At 39.3% G+C, this 20,146-nt stretch overlaps 1 protein-coding gene across 1 annotated transcript; it reads right to left on the reverse strand.

Moving 5' to 3' along the window:
* Positions 1-7,244: 7,244 nt before the first annotated feature.
* On the reverse strand, positions 7,245-8,076 carry LOC140815484 (uncharacterized). Its single transcript, XM_073174580.1, has 2 exons — positions 7,708-8,076; positions 7,245-7,619 (listed from the first exon to the last, which is right to left on the reverse strand). The coding sequence occupies exons 1-2, from the start codon at positions 8,074-8,076 to the stop codon at positions 7,245-7,247; spliced, it is 744 nt and encodes a 247-aa protein (XP_073030681.1).
* Between the last annotated feature and the right edge of the window lie 12,070 nt (positions 8,077-20,146).

The raw sequence follows: 20,146 nt of genomic DNA on the forward strand, positions 1-20,146 counted from the left end.
TGGAAGTGAAGAAATCGTACATCAGCACCATTCTATATATATACCCTGCCATGTGTCACGTTAAGAAGAGTTGGTGGATTTCTCGCAGGCAGCACCGCGGGTGCGGTCACGTTAGTACCGCGGGTGCGCTATGCTCTCGGCAACCCTATCATTTCCATAAAATAGCGACCGCGGGTGCGGTCTCTGCAAGACCGCGGGTGCGGTCTTGTCACCGCGGGTGCGGTGATGCTACGGGTAAAATGGCCAACTTTCTGTCCATACTCCGCGGGTGCGGTGATTCCTAGCACTGCAGGTGCGGTGTGGCTTCGGCCAGGCTCATTCAAAATTCCATAATCCATGAAATCTTTGATACTTTCATCTCACGACATGCATTCTCATATCCTCCGAGTATCATTTTAATGAAACTAATAATCTCGAGCCTTACATTTCTCCCCCTCTGAAAAAATGATTTCGCCCTCGAAATCGTAGGCAATTATCAAATATACATGACAAGTAATGTAATCCTATTGAAAATTTACTTACGTCATGTAAATAGTTCGGGATGTTTCTGTCGCATATCTGCCTCTGTTTCCCAAGTCGCTTCTTCGATGCCATGACGCCTCCATTGGACTTTCACTAACGGAATAATCTGCGTACTGAGCTTCTTTTCTTTTCGATCAAGAATTTGTATCGGGTGTTCAATATAGCTCAAAGTCTGGTCAAGCTCAGCTTCGTCAGGTTGAATGACATGAGAAATATCTGGCATATACTTACGCAACATTGACACATGAAAAACGTCATGTATTCCAGATAGAGAAGGAGGAAGAGCAAGTCGATAGGCTCGGTCGCCAATCTTCTCTAAGATCTCATACGGACCGACGTATCTAGGAGACAACTTCCGTCGCTTGCCAAATCTGACAACGCCTCTGAAAGGTGAAATTTTCAAAAATACTCTGTCTCCCTGTTCAAATGCCAACGGTCTGCGTCTGACATTGGCGTATTTCGCTTGCCTATCATGTGCCGTCTTCATTCGTTTCTGCATGATCTTTACTTTCTCGGTTATCTCACGAATCATATCAGGCCCCAACTCTGGTACCTCAGAGATATCATCCCAGTACAACGGAGATCTGCACTTCTTTCCGTATAAAGCTTCGAACGGTGCCATTTCAATGCTAGTCTGATAGCTGTTGTTGTATGAAAACTCACACAACGGCAATGAATCTTGCCAAGTAGTACCAAAGTCTAGTACCACAGCTCTCAACATGTCCTCTAAAGTCTGGATAGTCCGCTCTGACTGTCCATCTGTCTGAGGATGATAAGCAGTGCTCAGGTGTAAAGTCGTACCCAAAGCCTGCTGCAAACTGTGCCAAAAGTGAGAAGTAAATAGTGGATCACGATCTGATACGATCGACTTCGGCACACCGTGCAATCTAACGACCTCTCTGACATACAGCTCTTCCATCTGATCATGTCGGTATGTCATTCTGTACGGGATGAAACAGGCAGATTTGGTCAGTCTGTCAATGATGACCCAAATCGAGTCACAGCCCCGCGAAGATCGAGGTAACTTCGTCACGAAATCCATGGAAATGTGGTCCCATTTCCATTCAGGAATAGATAAATTCTGATGTAAACCTCCGGGCTTCTTTCTTTCTGCCTTCACCTGCTGGCAATTCAGGCACTTAGACACAAAGTCTGCAATGTCTGTCTTCATCTGTTTCCACCAGAATTGTGTTTTCAGATCATTATACATCTTCCTGCCACCAGGATGAATGCTGAACCGACTACAGTGTGCTTCTGCCATGATCTGTCGTCTCAAATCGGGAACATCTGGCACTACTAGACGGTTATTCACATACAGAACAGAATCTCTAACCTGATACTCTGATATATGACCAGCTCTGACCATATCAATCGATTTCTGAACGCTCGGATCAGTTCTCTGCGCCTCTTTGACCCTCAAAATCAAATCTGGCTCAATCTGAATCGCAGCAAGTCACAACGGTCTACTCTCTGTATCAAATGTCAACCCAGACAAGCAAAAATCCTCTACTAAGTTCGATACACCTACTGTCGACAAGGAAAGAGCACATACCTTTCGACTCAAGGCGTCTGCCGCTGCATTCGACTTCCCTGGATAGTACTTGATCTCGCAATCAAAATCTTTCAGCAGATCAAGCCATCGTCGATGCCTCATGTTCAACTCTGACTGAGAAAAGAGATACTTCAGGCTCTTATGATCGGAATAGATTTCAAATTTCTCGCCATATAGATAATGACGCCAGATCTTCAAGGCAAAGACAATCGCCGCCAATTCAAGATCATGAATCGGATAACGAGTCTCGTGCGGCTTCAGCTGTCTAGAGGCGTACGCTATCACGTGCCCTCGCTGCATAAGAACACATCCTAGCCCTCTGTGAGATGCGTCACAATATACAACAAACTCACCTGTACCTGAAGGAATCGTCAAGACAGGCGCACTAGTCAGCCTCTTCTTCAACTCTACAAAACTGGCTTCACAATCTTCGGACCATACAAATGGCATATTCTTCTGTGTCAACTGGGTGATAGGCTTCGCTATACTGGAGAAATCTCGAATAAAACGACGATAATACCCGGCTAGACCCATGAAACTGCGTATCTCCGGCACAGAAGTCGGTCTCGGCCAACTTATCACAGCCTCAACTTTACTCGGATCTACCGCAATACCATCTCCAGATATAATGTGCCCCAAAAAGACAACCTGTTTCAGCCAGAATTCGCACTTGGACAATTTGGCGTATAACTGCTCTTTTCTCAAAGTCTGCAATACAATCCTCAGATGATCTGCATGCTCAGTCAGACTCTTCGAATAAACCAAAATATCATCAATGAACACAATCACAAAATCATATAAATATCTCTGAAAGATGCGTTCATCAAACTCATAAATACCGCTGGTGCATTCATCAAACCGAAAGGCATAACAATAAACTCGTAATGTCCATACGTGGTTCGGAATGCAGTCTTCGGTATGTCAACGTCTCTTACTCTGAGCTGATGATACCCTGATCTCAGATCAATCTTCGAGTATACAGAAGATCCCTGTAACTGATCAAATAAATCGTCGATGCGAGGCAAAGGATACTTGTTTTTTTACTGTTGCCTTGTTCAACTGTCTGTAATCAATACATAACTGCATCGAACCATCTTTCTTTCTACCGAAAAGCACCGGAGCACCCCAAGGAGATACACTGGGTCTGATATATCCCTTGGACAGAAGATCTTCCAACTGTGCTTTCAACTCTTTCAACTCTATCGGTGCCATCCTATATGGAGCTCTCGAGATAGGAACACTGCCTGGCACAAGATCTATGCTAAAATCTACCTCTCGAACTGGAGGCAACTCCGGAATCTCATCAGGGAAAACATCTGCAAATTCGCAAACCACTGGCAGATCTGCCAATGCTGGGGTCGACTTCAGTAGATCTACTGAATACACGAGAAAGCCCTCTGCTCCTCTCTGAAGCAATCTACTCATAGTCAGAGCAGATACTAAGGGAATCCGAGATCTGGAACCCTTCCCATAGAATTTCCACTCATCTGTCATTTCGGGTCTGAATCTGACAATCTTGTGGAAACAATCTACAGTGGCCCTGTACTTGGTTAACATATCTATGCCAACTATACAGTCAAAATCAGCTAAACCAAGTACTATACAATCTAGATCAATCTCATGCCCCTCAAACGGAAGCATACAATGTCTAACAGTAGTCACAGATATCAAACCACTTCCCAACGGAGATGTAATAGACACTACAGTAGACATCGAATCTACAGGCAATGAATGTCTCAATGCAAAATGCTCAGATATGAATGTATGGGATGCACCTGTGTCTATCAACACATATGCAGGATAACCGCAAAGAAAACAGTTACCTGCAATGACATCGTCTGGTGCCTCCTGCGCCTGCTCTTCTGTCAGCGCAAATACCCTAGCCTGCTGTCTGGGAGGTTGACTCACTGTTTGACTACCTCCTGGTCTCTGCTGGGTCTGTGTAGATGGTGGCTGGAAGGAGTGTACAGAGGATGCCTGTCTCTCCATCTGTGGCACTGGTGCTGATGACCCTGTACTCTGGAATCATTGTGCACCTCTTTGGGGACAAACTCTGGCAAAGTGTCCCTGTTGCCTACAAACGTTGGAGCGTCCCATAACTCCTTGACACTGCTCCGTGGCATGTCGCCCTCCGCACGAACTGCAATACACGCCACTATAATCTGAACCCTGACCTCTCTGTCGAGATCCACTCGAACTCGATGAACTGCTCCCAGATCGCTTAAACTGCTTGCCCTTAGCATTCAGAAATTCCTTCTTACCACTACTACTAGATCCACTGTCAAATCGAGGAGGAGGTGTTGGAAACTGTACGGTAGTGGGCTGTGGCTGTCTATGCCCCTGAACACTGTAAGAAGCGCCTCGCTGCCTGATCAGGCCAGCCTCTGCTCCCTTCGCTCGGTTCAGTGCCTCTGAAAAAGTATTAGGCCGTCCCGTGTTCACCAAGGTAAAGACATCTGGATTCAACCCGTTGATGAACTGATCGGCCACTGCCTCGTCGTTCCCTGCCACATGAGGTGCAAATCGTAGCAATGCAGAAAATCTAGCAACATACTCCTCGATGTTCCACTGTCCCTGTCTCAGATTCGCAAATTCAGCTCCTTTATCTTTTCGGTAGGAGACGGGGAAGAAGCGCTGATAAAACTCATCCTTAAAGACTTTCCACGTAATGTCAATGCCTCGATGCTCCAAGGCTCTCTTCGCAGTCAACCACCAGCTCTTTGCAACCTCTTGCAGCTAATGCCCTACCAATTTCACACGTCGCTCATCAGTATATGCCAAAGACTCAAACAACATCTCGATATCATCAAGCCAGCTCTCGCACTCTACTGCACTCTCTGTGCCCTTCAGGGTAGGCGGATGGAAAGACTGAAAATTCTTCAATAAGGTCTCCATCGGTGTAGCGGTAACATCCATCTGTGCACCTGATGTGCTACCCTGCTCTGGCTGTGGTATACGTCTAGGCGGCATAAATCTGATAATCAAACTGATTAGTACAAAATCAATATCATCTGTCTCTGCCCTCCTCTGATCATAAACCTTTGATCGAGAATCGGTTCTGATTCAGGCTTGACAAGTATATGCTGTAAATCAACACAGATAATGCAACAACATATAATAGGGAAAGCAATAAATCATAATATGTGCTAGCATGATATAAGCAAGGAAGATGACTCGATCTACCCCGCTCATTCTATTCTATCTCAGTCTACAGAACCTACTGCTCTGATACCACCTGTTGTGGGGACCCGGGCTCTAACTCAATTCTTTTTGGGATTTACTGGATCTTTGCTCGAAAATGTGGGTCAAAAATTTGCTTAAATCATTAAATCAAATGTATAGTCAAAGCATAACATGTCTTTTTAATAATTAAACAACATCAGGTACATACAAGTCTGTTTAGTACAATCATACACTAGTGTTCAAATCCCGACTATAAACATAATTAGTACAAGTCTAATAGGAAAACACTAGAAATCTTCAACGCCCGAGATCTCCACGCTATCTTCAATCTCTCATCTAGCTCGAGACCCAGATCCTGCCCCACCTGTTGCCATGCACACATACAGACACGACAACAGCCGGATAACTCCGGTGAGAACAAATCCCAGTATAAAACATGTATGCATGCAATGTAATAAATCATACACCAATGCGTAGCATATATCAATGCACATGAATATAAAATCTACAACATGTAAAGGAATACAAATCTGTATTCAACGTCTAGTTTTTGACTCGATTCTCTAATCTAGGGATCTAGGTGTGAATAAGACGGTCTTTCATCTACCCAACCACTCGGGGTGACGGTACGTCTTATTCCTAGACTTCGGTCAACTCTGTATCGAGGGTCTACACATAGAGTAAATCTGCTCCTATGCGTCGATACACCGAAACGTCTAGTTTTGGCCAATCTGCCAATATCTCCTATCTCAGGACTCGAATATAAATCAATAAATAAGACATTACATAATCAAATGTAATAACAATCTAGTATGTGATTTAGGGAAACTCGTATCAAATCTGAATCGAGTTGTGCAATCCCGTGACCACATGAATTATACCTTTCTTGTCGAATAGTCGGTGTCGTAGTCGGAGTCTTGCGTTCACAATAGCCAATACAAATCTGAAATGGCATAATCAATGTGCTATATATATCAAACACAACTCAAACAATCTTGTGCAATTCAATAATCAGTCTCGGTATAAAATCGACGGCATAACGACGTACTTCTTCCATACCGATAACTCAACAACACTAAGCTCAATATCAACAATTCATAATCTCATCAAAACACAATATCATACTGAAATTATTCCATCTCAACTCAATAAATATGCTGGAAAATCGAAACAACGTCATACGGTATCTGAAAATCGATCCGGTAGCAATTCTATGCTCACCATGAGCATAAGAACACATAATCACAATCACATCAACATTTCCCCAACATGTATATTTCGAAACATGCTGAAATTAACAAAACATATACCCTTTTGAAGCCCTTGCCAAGAGAAGCAAGAATCTTAACTCAGAATACAAATCAGAAGGTTAGATTTCTTTATATCTTACCCCAAAACTATAAGGACTTGAGGAAATTCTTGGAGAAGCTCGATTCTCTGTGCTGGAAGTGAAGAAACCGTACATCAGCACCATTCTATATATATACCTTGCCATGTGTCACGTTAAGAAGAGTTGGTGGATTTCTCGCATGCAGCACCGCGAGTGCGGTCACGTTAGTACCGCGGATGCGCTATGCTCTCGGCAACCCTATCATTTCCATAAAATAGCGACCACGGGTGCGGTCTCTGCAAGACCGCGGGTGCGGTCTTGTCATCGCGGGTGCGGTCCTTTCACACCGCGGGTGCGGTGATGCTACGGGTAAAATGGCCAACTTTCTGTCCATACACCGCGAGTGCGGTGCTTCCTAGCACTGCAGGTGCGGTGTGGCTTCGGCCAGGCTCATTCAAAATTCCATAATCCATGAAATCTTTGATACTTTCATCTTACGACATGCATTCTCATATCCTCTGAGTATCATTTTAATGAAACTAATAATCTCGAGCCTTACATTTGAGCTCATTGTAAAGTAAATTTTTACTCGTTTTTTGCTGTAATTAATTAACTCTAATCAAATTGCATTTTAATGATGATTAAGAGTTAAGGGCATCACACATAGGCTCTCAAATGATTTCCGCAACATCCCTCGTGAACTTCTCGTAGCACATAATCAGCATCTTCATAACTCAAGCATCGAGGGAGTGGGCCGGGAAATGATTTTTGATACAATACTTCTTCAGCTAACACATAACGCGAACATTTTCTCTTCAATTTATGAGCTTCCCTAGGGTCATCTGGAATCTTTCCCTCCTTCAAATAACCAATTATGACTATTCTCCAATCCTCTCCTTCCTTCCTGACTGCAGACAAAATCATGTGAGGTGTGAGTTCGACTTGGAATACCACATCCCTAGTCTTCCAACTTCCCATTGCCCCGGCCATCTTGGCTAATGTGTCCGCCTTTTCGTTCTCTTTCTTGAGAATCTGCTCAAACATTACCTCTATGAATTTTTCTAATCATGTCCACTTCTTGAGCATACTCAATAATTTTTTCATCTTTCACATCATATACTCCCTTCATCTGCTGTGCTACCAGTTGTGAGTCAGAAAAAACAAACACCCGGACAGCTCCCACGTTCATGGCTACCCAGAGCCCTGCCAACACAGCATCATACTCTGCCTCATTGTTGAATGCTCGAAAATCCAACCTAATATCCAACTTCACTTCATCTCCAGCTGGCAAAATCAATACCTCCTCCACCCCACTTCCATCCGTCGAAGAGGAACCGTCTACGTACACCTTCCAAGGGTCCTCATTATCCTGATGTACAGTTTCCACCAGGAAATCGGCTAAGGCTTGTGCTTTAATATCTGTTCTTGGTTTGTACGGGATATCATACTCTCCCAGCTCAGTAGTCCATTTAACCAAACAACCAGACATATATGAATGAGTTAGGATCCTACCCAATGGACTGTTGGTGAGCACCACAATTGGATGAGATAAAAAAAAATGGTCTTAAGTGTCTCGCCATCTTTACGAAATCCAAAGCCAACTTCTCCAGCCCTAAGTACCTTATCTATGCCCCTTTGAAAGCATGTGAAACATAGTAGACATGCTGTTGAGTTGATCTTTCTTGCTTGACAAGAACCGAACTCACAACAGATAAATATACCCACGAACGCTCACTTGTTGCCGGTTTGGCCAGGACATGGAGCTCAGCTAAATACTTTTTCAACTCTTCAAAATCTTTCTCGCAATCTGGACCCCATTCAAATTTTTTCTCCTTACGCAAAATCCGGAAGAACGATAAGCTTCTGTATGCGGACCTCGAGATAAACAACTCCAGTGCGGCAATCCTCCCCGTCAGCTGCTGAACATCCTTGGGTGCTCGGGGGGAACCATATCTTGGATAGCTTGGACCTTCTCGGGTTTAGCCTCAATCCCCCTCTCTGTGACCATATAACCCAGAAACTTCTCACTCCTCACCCCAATGATACACTCTGAGGATTCAACTTCCCACAAACAGTGCCAAGTGATACTCAATAGAAATATAGGGTTCGGGTCCGAAGTGTCTCTTCTTCTGTTTCACAGGGCAAGCGTTCGGAAAGATATGCAACCGATGCTCTGCAAATTCTGGGGTTGTGCCTTTGAGTTCTTCGGCTGACCAAGAAAATGCGTCGAGATTAGCCTGTAAACAAGTAATGAGTTCTTTCTTAACCCCTGGGTCAAGGTCATGGGCTATTTTGAGTGTCTTCTTCTCGGACCCCAATGCTATAATCTCAGGCTCTTCATCAACCACCTCGTGAACCTCCTTCTTCACTATGGGTAACCCACTTCTTCCTGTTGGAATCAGAATTTCAGAGTTTGACAAATTAAGCGATTGAAGATTGCATAACTGATCGGCTCAACTGAAGTTACTTGAACTGAAAATACTCGAACTGAGATTGCCCAAACTGATAATTAATGAGTTAAATAATCAAAGCCAATCGAAGTTAACTAAACTATCAGTTAGAACTATTCGGTTACACAGTCAGCTCAACTGTTCGGCTAAAATCTACTAATGATCAGTTTGACACGTCATCAGTTGAAGCATAGCTATCAAACGATAATTTGTACAGAAGCAGATTGTAACTCATAGTGGAAGCACCGCATATCAGACCGTCATAGTGTACTATTGTCATAATAATTTTGACACGTTCAGAAAAGACAAATCAAATGGATATGAGTCATTTAAATGCATTCAATATTACCGTTGGAAGCAAATACTATAAATATCTGAGGAGTTCAACTGAGAAAAGAACTTTTGCGCAAACAATTATTCTGAGATAATTTTGAATTCAAGTACACAAGTTCAATCACGATATTTTCACAGAAAAAACTAAGAATCAATAAGAAATATTTCATAGCTTTCAGGCTATCATCTGAGCCAAAATGGTGCTAGCACATTGCATTGTTGTATTCGATCTTTTAAGATCAGCTGTGCTAAGAAAAGTTGTAAACAGAACTAAGAGTTTAAGTTTGGCAGTGTCTAAGTCCAAACTGAAATGGGTTATTACAGTTTCTGTAATCAATCAAAGTCTTTTAGTGAAAATTTATCTTCGTGATAGAAGGGGTGACGTAGCAGCATTTGAAATCTTCGACATCCGTAAAATCTTTGTGTTTTTTATTTCAGTTATTCCTTGGGAATTCAATCTGTCAATTAGTTTATTTTTTCCGCACTTATACTAGTTAACTTATTGACATCAACAACAAGATCCTAGAATTCAGTTTATCACTAAGCTGATTCACCTTTATCAAAAAATACTTGAAAATCTCGAAGTATTTATTCAACCCCCCTTTCTAAACCCTTTCAACCTTCAAACCGATCCTAACAAGTGGTATCAGAGCAGTTGTAAATCTTGTTTCTGAATACTCTCTTTTCATACATCTGATCACCATGTCTTCTTTCAATAAAATTCCTATGTTCTCAAGAGAATAATTTGATGATTGGAAAATTAGAATGCAGGTTCATTTAGCTGCACAAGATGATGATATGTGGTATGTCATAACTAACGGACCAATGAAGATAATTAAAGCAAATACATCCATTGCCATAACAAATGGAGCACCTCATCGTATCGAAAAACCACGAGAAGAGTGGACTGCTAAAGACAAAAGGAAATCAAACTTTGATAATGTGGCAAAGGATATCTTATACAAAACATTGGATAAGATCACATTCAGCAAAATCAAGATGTGCAAAACAGCCAAAGAAATTGAGAAAAGTTGATCCAGCTGTGTGAAGGCTATGATCAAACAAAGGAGAACAAACTCTCGGTTGTTGTACAAAAGTTTGATAATATCAAAATGAAGATTGGAGAGTCAATGATAATATGATGAAAGAATAAGCAGTATCATCAATGAACTGAATGCACTTAGGAAAGTGTATTCAAATAAAGAAGTAGCATTTAAAGTTGTTCATGGGCTTCCCAAAGACTGGGATGTGAAGACAATGGCAATGAGAGAATTCAAAGACCTAAACAAACTGGAATTACTTTATCTATTTGCCGGTCTCAAAGCCTACGAGTTTTATCTACAGACTAGAGAGGGAGAACCATCATCTCCACAAACCCCAACTGCCCTCAGTGCAATGAAACCTGAACCAACTGGTTCAGCTGAAAAGTCTGTGAAACAGCTGAGCAATGACGCCATTTCATTGTTCATCAAGAAGTTTGGAAGATTCATGAGAAGGAATCAAAGTTCATTTCAAAGACAATATCACAAGAACATCTCTCAAGAAGAACCAAATGCCTGCTACAACTGTGGCAGAACTGGACACTTCATTGCTTACTATCCTAAGCCAAAGAAAGACAGTCGACGCTCAACTGAAAAGGGAAAAAAATCATTTGAGCACAGGAGAAGAGATAAGAATGATAGGAGATCATTCAAAAAAAAAAGCATGAAGTCTTAGTAGCTGAAGAGAGTGAGTCCAAGTAGGCAGAAACTGATGGCAATGAATTAGAATCTGAAAGCTTGAGCAGCTCCAGTGATGAAGATGAAGTAAAATTCTTAATGGCAGCTGATATAGAACTGGAATCAAACAGTGAACAGTATTTGATTTCAGTTCGACTGACTTTACACGAGAAGAACTCATCTCCACATTGCATGACATGGATATGTTAAAGTAGGTGCCCGTTGAGCCAAGTGTTGGCCGATGGTTCACATTGAAACTCTATGTATAAACAATCTTTATTTTAATAATATTTGAAATTATTGTTTTGGCACATCTTTATATGTATACCCATGCTTGTTACATAGATAAAGTCTTGAATATACAAATAGTAGAAAGAATATGAGATGCTCATATGATGAGTATCATGAAACTCAAATTTGGAATACTGTATATTCTAAACAGTTCCTAGTCAATTCAACCGTCGCTAAGAAGGATAAAGGCCGTCGAGTTTAAGACTAGTATCTGCGATGTGAGTACCATGTTTCATTGGTAGAAGACATTGTGATGTCAGAGCATGCAGATAAGTGCTCCTTGTAGAGTGCACTAAACAACCCTCCATAAAAGATTTTCCAAGTGGTTCTCACTTATCGAGTGGAAACGTCCTAGTTTATGGTTGTACAACATTAGTCCTTATGACCCGGGACAACATTGAGACTCTATATGCTAGCATTGCACTTTGACTTGTTTACCGACTCTCATGGGGTCATCAGGTGGCAAGGTTGGGTGTTCTGTCGAAACATATAGGAGTCATTGTAGTCGATGATTCACCGCTTACCTTCGGGTATTGATATCCTATGTGATCTCATGTGTATGTAGTTTTAAATCTCTGATCAGAGTGTTGTTGGTAATTAAGAAAGGGTTTTTTTAGACTACACCATCGATGCAACTACGACATCACACATAGTATTGATTCTTTGGCAACTCTCGATATACCAATAGTTGTCGAATCGGTCGGAATATATGAGTTGAAGAGACCGTACTGTATGCTAACCATAATTGAATGGATCTTGCAGGCACTATCATTTGATACCTAGGGAATCATGTAAGCGATGCTGCTAGGCATTTACCATAATTGGTTGGGTACTATCAGACTTGAGTTTTGACGTTCTTATTATCAAGGAGTTGATAAATAAGAATGGAGCAACTGGGGTATTCTCATATAAGGACATGTTTAGTCCCGAATCACATAGAGATGTGAACCCACTGCTAGTTGTATCAATGAACCATTGAAGGTCACATGTGCTAACTTTCTAGATCCCGTTGAGAAGAATAATAGTTCAATGTGTTGAACGGCTTCTAAAGGAGTTTAAAAGCGTAAAGAAAAAAAATTGAAGTATGAATTCTACAAGAGGATTATGGGGAATATAACATTTAATTTGAGTAAGTGTTCCTAAATTAAAAGATGTCTCAAATAAATAATGTATTTGAAAATTGTGATTTTCATAAACATTATTATGGACTAAATTAAATTAATTCAAGTGTTAAATTAATTAAACACTAGTGGACCTAGTAAAGTGTAAATAATTAAATTAATTCAAGTGTTGAATTAATTAAATAACATTGGGCCTTGTAAAGCCCAATAGAAAATAATTATTCAACTAGTGGGTTTTAGTAAATTCAAGTAAAGTTTAATTGGTCTCAAATGTGTTTGAGATATTTAAATAAAAGTTCATGGCTTTGTAAATGTTACAAGTCCAAATAATATTCATGGGGAGGTGAAGAATTGAGAGACAACTTTTTCAATAAACAAGGTATGTGTCTCACGTGCACTTTACTTTTTACACAACCAAGAAAAGTTTTATTCTCTCCTCCTTGCACATGCTATGGCCGAAACCTCTCCATAATTCCTCTCCAATTTTTCTTCAGTTTTGTTGAAGGAAAATATATATTTCTCAAAGAAAATACTATAATTTTTCTAGTGCAAAATTTGAGTGGATCTACCTTGTTACTGGGGGACCTAATTTGAAGTAAGGAGTCCATTTGAGCAATGAGTGCTCTTGGAAAATTGTAGATTGTCTACCATCAAGAGCTAAGTTGTTTACAACTTAGTTGGAGCCAAAACATCAATCCTTTTGATTGATAGGTAAAAAATTTCTAAAAACTCTATGTATGTCATTTTGTGTTTTTTCATTTTCTACACATCAAAGTTGGCGCTCGAATTTTTCTTGCTTGAAAATATGATTTCCGAAAATTCCGTTGTGCATTCCGGACATCGTAGCCGATCCCCTTTCAAGTGGTATCAGAGCTAAGGTTACTATTTTGTGTAGCAAATACATGATATTATATTGAGTACAATTTCTAACCGCATGAGATAACCGTTACAACAAACCGAGGCCAATTTTGGGGAGGAATTTTGGGCAGCAACATATCAAAGTGTCATGGACCTTGAATTGTTGGGCCATTAGATGGTTGACATATTTTGTGAAATTTAAATAGACCAAAATATTTTTAGTGAAAAATGTCCTTTTGGGCCCTTAAGCTTAAATCTACAAAATTTGTGTATATTTTTTCATAAAATAAATAATTGAAGTTGAACTTTAACTATTTATAGTAAATGATGATTTACAAGAAATTCTGTTATAAATTAATTAATTAAAAAATAGACAAATGAGTTTGTTTACTTTGTTAATTTAATTTATAATCATGGTGGTTAGTGATTGGATCAAGAAATATAATATTAGATCAACTGATTATTGTGATAATTAATTGATGGTGTATGATATGTGATATTATACATGAAGGATGATCAAAAGCCCAAGCCTAATTTGCTATGTGTATGCTATGATATTTTGTATTGAATGATTGTAATAATTATCAATTTATAAGTGGGCTTGGTTTATAACCCGTTCCCATCCCATGAGATGTATCCCTATTTTCCATGGATATTTATTTGTAAATATTAGTATAGTGGAAGATCAAGATTGGAAGATGGTGGGCCATGATGACTATGAAGATCGAAGACATGTAAATATTGGAGGCTTATGTAATTATGCATTTGCATCCCATGCATTCCTTAGGATTGGACCAAGACCCTTGTTTGACTCACATGATCTATTAGTATTGGGTTGAATGATCATCCTTGTTTAGTTTACTGTTTATAATATATGCATGATATATTATAAATAATGAGTATGTTGGAAACTAGATTCTGGAGTTTGACAAAACATAAATATATCGATTAACAAAATATGAATCAACTGATGCGTACAAGCAAATTCGGCAACTGAAGCAAGTTGATACAATGATATAAGGCAAACTGATCAACTGATCAGTTTCTCAACTGAAGACGTCTCGGGAAAGAACAAAGGAGACATAACAGATTACAAGAACTTCGCACTTCAGTCATTACAGCATAGAACAATGTGTTTCGGCTATTGCAATTAAGACGCCGTATCACAATCAATGAAGAGAACATTGCCCAAGGAATGATGAAGTGGCAATCAACGGATACTAGAATTCAAATACATATCAAAGTTACCGTTGAAAATGAAGTATAAATATAACTGAAGAACAGCAGATAAAGCAGAGACGATAAGCTTGCTGTTACTCTGTCAAAATCTCAGCTCACTCTCATTTGAATTATTCGTAGCAATCAAGGCTACAATCTGAGCTTATTAGCACTATCTAAAAGCTGTTAGTATCAATTGTGCTAATATCAGTTACGTACTGAAAATATTGTGTAGAACTAAGAGTTTCAGTTTTGGCAGTTGTAAGTCCAAACTGAAGTGGGTCTGTACAAGTGCTGTACTTGATCAAAGTCTTTTAGTGAATATCATATCCTTGTGATAGAAGGGGTGACGTAGGAGTAATTAAATTCTCCGAACATCCAGAAACAACTCTTGCATATTTCTTTCAGTTTCGTATTCTATCTTTCAATCAGTTACTTTCCGCAACTATTCTAGTTTAACTAATTGTTATTGACCAACAAGATTCCGAGATTCAGTTTGTCACCAAACTGAACTCAAATATTGTTAAAGAACATTTTTAAGTGTGAGTGTTTATTCAACCCCCCCTCCCCTTCTAAACACTCTTATTACGAGAACCGATCCTATCAAGTGGTATCAGAGCAGTTGAATCTTGTTTTTGAATACTTCTGATCTATAAATCTGTTAGCATGACTTCTTTTAATAAAATTCCTATGTTCTCAAGAGAAGATTTTGATGACTGGAAAATCAGAATGCAAGCTCACTTAGCTACACAAGATGATGATATGTGGTTTGTCATAACAGACGGACCCATGAAGATTCTGAAAGCAAACACAGCAATAGCCATAACTGAAGGGGCACCACAGAGAATTCAGAAGCCCAGAGAAGAGTGGACAACTGAGGACAAGAGAAAAGTCAATCTTGACAATGTGGCCAAAGATACTCTATACAAAACACTGGATAAAGCAACCTTCAACAAAATAAAGATGTGCAAAACAGCAAAAGAAATTTGGGAGAAGTTGATTCAGTTATATGAAGAAATGACCAAACAAAAGAAAATAAACTATCTGTTGCTATCCAGAAATTTGACAATATCAAAATGAAGGTTGGAGAGTCAATGAATGAGTATGATGAAAGGGTGAGCAGTATTGTAAATGAATTAAATGCACTCGGAAAAGTGCATACTAACAAAGAGGTTGCATTAAAAGTAATGAGAGGTCTTCCAAAGAAATGGGACGTCAAAACTATGGCTATGAGAGAATCAAAAGACTTGAGCTAGATCGAAATTCATGAACTGTTTGCTGATTTAAAAGCTTATGAATTTGAAATGCAGAACAGAGAAGGAGAACCATCTACTCCTACAACTACAACTGCCTTAGCAGCTGTCAGAACTGAATCAAGCAGTTCAGCTGAGAAATCTGCTGATCAGTTAAGCAATGATGCAATGTCATTATTCATCAAAAAGTTCGGTAGGTTCATGAGAAAGAACCAAGGAAACTTTCAGAAGCAATACCAGAAAAATAATTCAAAAGAAGAAACAAATGCTTGCTACAATTGTGGCAAAATAGGTCATTACATTGCAGACTGTCCTAAACCTAAAAGGACAGTCAAGGATCAACTGACAGAAGAAAGAAACCATATGAGCATAAGAGAAGGCCCAGAGATGATAAGAAAACCAACAGAAAGAAATACGAAGTTCTATTAGCAGAAGAGAACAAATCCAAATGGGCAGAAACTGATAGTGATGAATCAGAAGCAGAGAAAACTCCTTCACCTAGGCTTGTCAAAAGACCAAGGACTAAAAGAACTAAAACAACAACAATGGAAGTTATCCAATCAGCTGATCAACAACCCATTCAAGCCATACCGTTGCAGATACTCTCACCTGATGAACCAGTTACCAAAGCCAAGACAACAGCTAAGGTTGAAGCCCCATTAACCCTTGTAAATCATCCTACCATCTTGCCTAGGGCCAGATCTAAAGGTATAATATTAAGGGAACCAGTGCAATCAACACACTCAGGAATGGATCTTCTTCACACTCTTTCAACTGACAAAGGCAAAGGACAGCTAGTTGAAGAACCCCGGCCATCCAATGCCATTCAAACACACATTGACCTTGTTTGGGAACAGGTCAATGCATTTGCCACATCACAATTAAAATCTTTTGACTGTTGGAAAAGCTTCAGAACAGAAATCTTTGCCAAAGAACTGAAGCATAGATCTCAACTGAAAAAGTTCATCAAACTAGAAGCAATCGTGACTAAAGTAGTCAAAGCTGCTACAATTTCACAAGCATTGGAAAGGCAAAAATACTTCTTCGATCAGATTCGGGTCAAAAAGCTAGCAAAAATGGTAGCACAGCTGAAGTCCAACTACCATCCAACAAGTCCAACTGCATACATGGATAGAGCTGTGTTCACTCAACTGGACGCTGATCTTAGTAGCCTACAAAGGGAAATAAGATTTTGGGAAGAAGATCAGGAACTAGTTATTCATGAAAAACCCTTCAAATCAAATACTGAAAAAGATTTATCCTTCTCTCCACAAAAAGAACCATCTCCACAACGTTCAACTGAAAAGCCAGTTCTGGAAATACCTAAATCCTCTCAGACAGAACATTAGTTATACTCTGAAGAAGAACTATCCTTGGCAAACATCGATGAAATCATTCAAGCTGTTGCCTTAGAAGCTCAGTATGACTCAGTTGCTCATTCAGCTGAACAACCACAGCAAGATATTAAGATATCGTCTGAAGCACCAACTGAATCACTCGTTGATGAAACATTTATATCTGCTCAAACAGAAGACCAAACTAAAGTACCAACCCAAAAATCAGAAAAAGAAATAACTGCAGTAGAAAATGCTCAAACTGATGCACCTGTTCAGTCAGAAAGTTCTGCTGAACAAGTTGTTCAAACTGACGAACAAGCAAAACCAGCAGACCAAGAAACTACTGAACATGAAGAAAGTCAGTTGCTCACTCACTCAAAAGAGCAAGAACAAAGTTCAGTTATTCCTCCACAGGCAGCATCTATGCATAAACAGCCCATCTCCATCATTCAGCCAGACAGACAATTATTTGATCAAAATCAACCATCATCATCTCAAATTAAAGAAACCATTCCAGCTCAGTCTACGGTTGGAACAATGGAAACCAATCAAGCATTAGTTCTTTTTGGACAATCATCGAAGCATTCAGAAACGCCCAGCCAGCAATCTCCAATTCAATCCACAGAAATGGATACTGTTCTTGAAGAAATTCAGAACATACAGTACGGTATGCAGCAGATGCTAGCTGAAATCAAGAAAATTCAACTCGAACAGCTATCGCATACTGTCAAATTGGATTCTTCGATTGAATTTGACTCAGCAAAACTAAACAATCTTCAAGCCAGCATGGACTCTCTTAGCAGAACTGTACAAGAAATGAAGAATGGGCTAGTTAGCTCATTCTGCACAACTCAGAATGTAATCAGTCAGAAAGTTGAGCGACTGGAAACCTCTGTTTCTAATCGAATAGCATCACTTCGAACTTCCTTCACAACTGTCGCCTCAAGCCTCTCAGCAGATGTAAAACTTCTATCCATTGACGTCCGAAAGCTGTCGGACAAAATGGAGGTATTTGACAAAAAGGGGGAAGGACAAAGCAGCTGAAGAAGATTTAATCAGAATATTTATAGTCTCAGATTTTATATTATCTACAAGAAATCCAGATATTATATTCTCAGATGTTATGTTATCTACAAGGAACCCAGTTATTTTATAATTCAGTTGCGTAATCTACAAAGAGCTCAGTTATTTGATCTTAAATCACTTGGTTTTGTCAAACACCATAAAGGGGGAAATTGTTGGAAACTAGATTCTGGAGTTTGACAAAACATAAATCAATCGATTAACAAAATATGAATCAACTGATGCATACAAGCAAATTCGGCAACTGAAGCAAGTTGATACAATGATATAAGGCAAACTGATCAACTGATCAGTTTCTCAACTGAAGACGTCTCGGGAAAGAACAAAGGAGACATAACAGATTACAAGAACTTCGCACTTCAATCATTACAGCATAGAACAATGTGTTTCGGCTATTGCAATTAAGACGCCGTATCACAATCAATGAAGATAACATTGCCCAAGGAATGATGAAGTGGCAATCAACGGATACTAGAATTCAAATACATATCAAAGTTACCGTTGAAAATGAAGTATAAATATAACTGAAGAACAGCAGATAAAGCAGAGACGATAAGCTTGCTGTTACTCTGTCAAAATCTCAGCTCACTCTCATTTGAATTATTCGTAGCAATCAAGGCTACAATCTGAGCTTATTAGCACTATCTAAAAGCTGTTAGAATCAATTGTGCTAATATCAGTTACGTACTGAAAATATTGTGTAAAACTAAGAGTTTCAGTTTTGGCAGTTGTAAGTCCAAACTGAAGTGGGTCTGTAAAAGTGCTGTACTTGATCAAAGTCTTTTAGTGAATATCCTATCCTTGTGATAGAAGGGGTGACGTAGGAGTAATTAAATTCTCCGAACATCCAGAAACAACTCTTGCATATTTCTTTCAGTTTCGTATTCTATCTTTCAATCAGTTACTTTCCGCAACTATTCTAGTTTAACTGATTGTTATTGACCAACAAGATTCCGAGATTCAGTTTGTCACCAAACTGAACTCAAATATTGTTAAAGAACATTTTTAAGTGTGATTGTTTATTCAACCCCCCTTCTAAACACTCTTATTACGAGAACCGATCCTATCAGAGTATATGCGTTATTATTTTATAATAACAGTTGCATGAATCCGGCAAACATAAGATCAAACATGGCGAGCTTTTAAATAAAATTAATGATGAGATCTTTAAAAATTAAAAACCCTCATTTTGAATAAGATTCAAAATTAATATTAAGCCCGAAAATGAGAATTATAAAGGTGTTTATAATTTCAATATCTTCCATCGACAATGGGTGCATGATGAACGCTACACGTGCTCGGGGTTTGGCTCATATTATTGGGGGAGCCCTGGACGCCGGAAAGCTGTGACATCCATTGACATGGTGATGTGAACTACGTGGAACTCCCATGATGCAAACTCATGGCGACCGTCCATTAAGGTTCAATATCGATGATTAAGGCTTGACACATAAAGATTAACGACGTCATATTATTGGGTCATGATCAAACGTGAGACAAAATTTTACGTAAATAATTGCATGGAGATGCAATTGGAAACTACTTTTTAGAAATTATGATTGGCTGATATTATTTGGGATCATAATTTGCTAATTGGACCTTACGTACTTACTGAGGGAAGTAGTTTCCCGTTTTAACTAGAGGGTAGTGAAAGATATTAAAACAGTGGGAGTAAAAATTTATGAAGTAAAAGTCCATACTTTATATCTTACTAAATATTTTAAAATAGTCATTAATATTTATATGTTCTTAATTTTCAATACAAATTTGACAATGTCTTCGATATGCAACACGTTATCTGCAATACTCGACAAACATATTTTAACCTGACCTAATTACCTCAATTGGCTAAGAAACCTAAAAACTGTCTTGAATTCGGAAAGGATAACATATACAT

This window comes from Primulina eburnea, chromosome 15 (assembly GCF_022965805.1).
Source record: "Primulina eburnea isolate SZY01 chromosome 15, ASM2296580v1, whole genome shotgun sequence".
In the NCBI taxonomy this organism is placed as follows: Eukaryota; Viridiplantae; Streptophyta; class Magnoliopsida; order Lamiales; family Gesneriaceae; genus Primulina; species Primulina eburnea.

What these genes read in the sequence shown, in the direction of transcription:
- LOC140815484 (XM_073174580.1), bottom strand. Translation starts at nt 8,076, where the DNA reads ATGTCTGGTTGTTTGGTTAAATGGACTACTGAGCTGGGAGAGTATGAT. An exon ending in TAGCACAGCAGATGAAGGGA is followed by an intron (nt 7,620 to 7,707) that starts GTATATGATGTG and finishes ATGTTTGAGCAG; the next exon opens with ATTCTCAAGAAAGAGAACGA.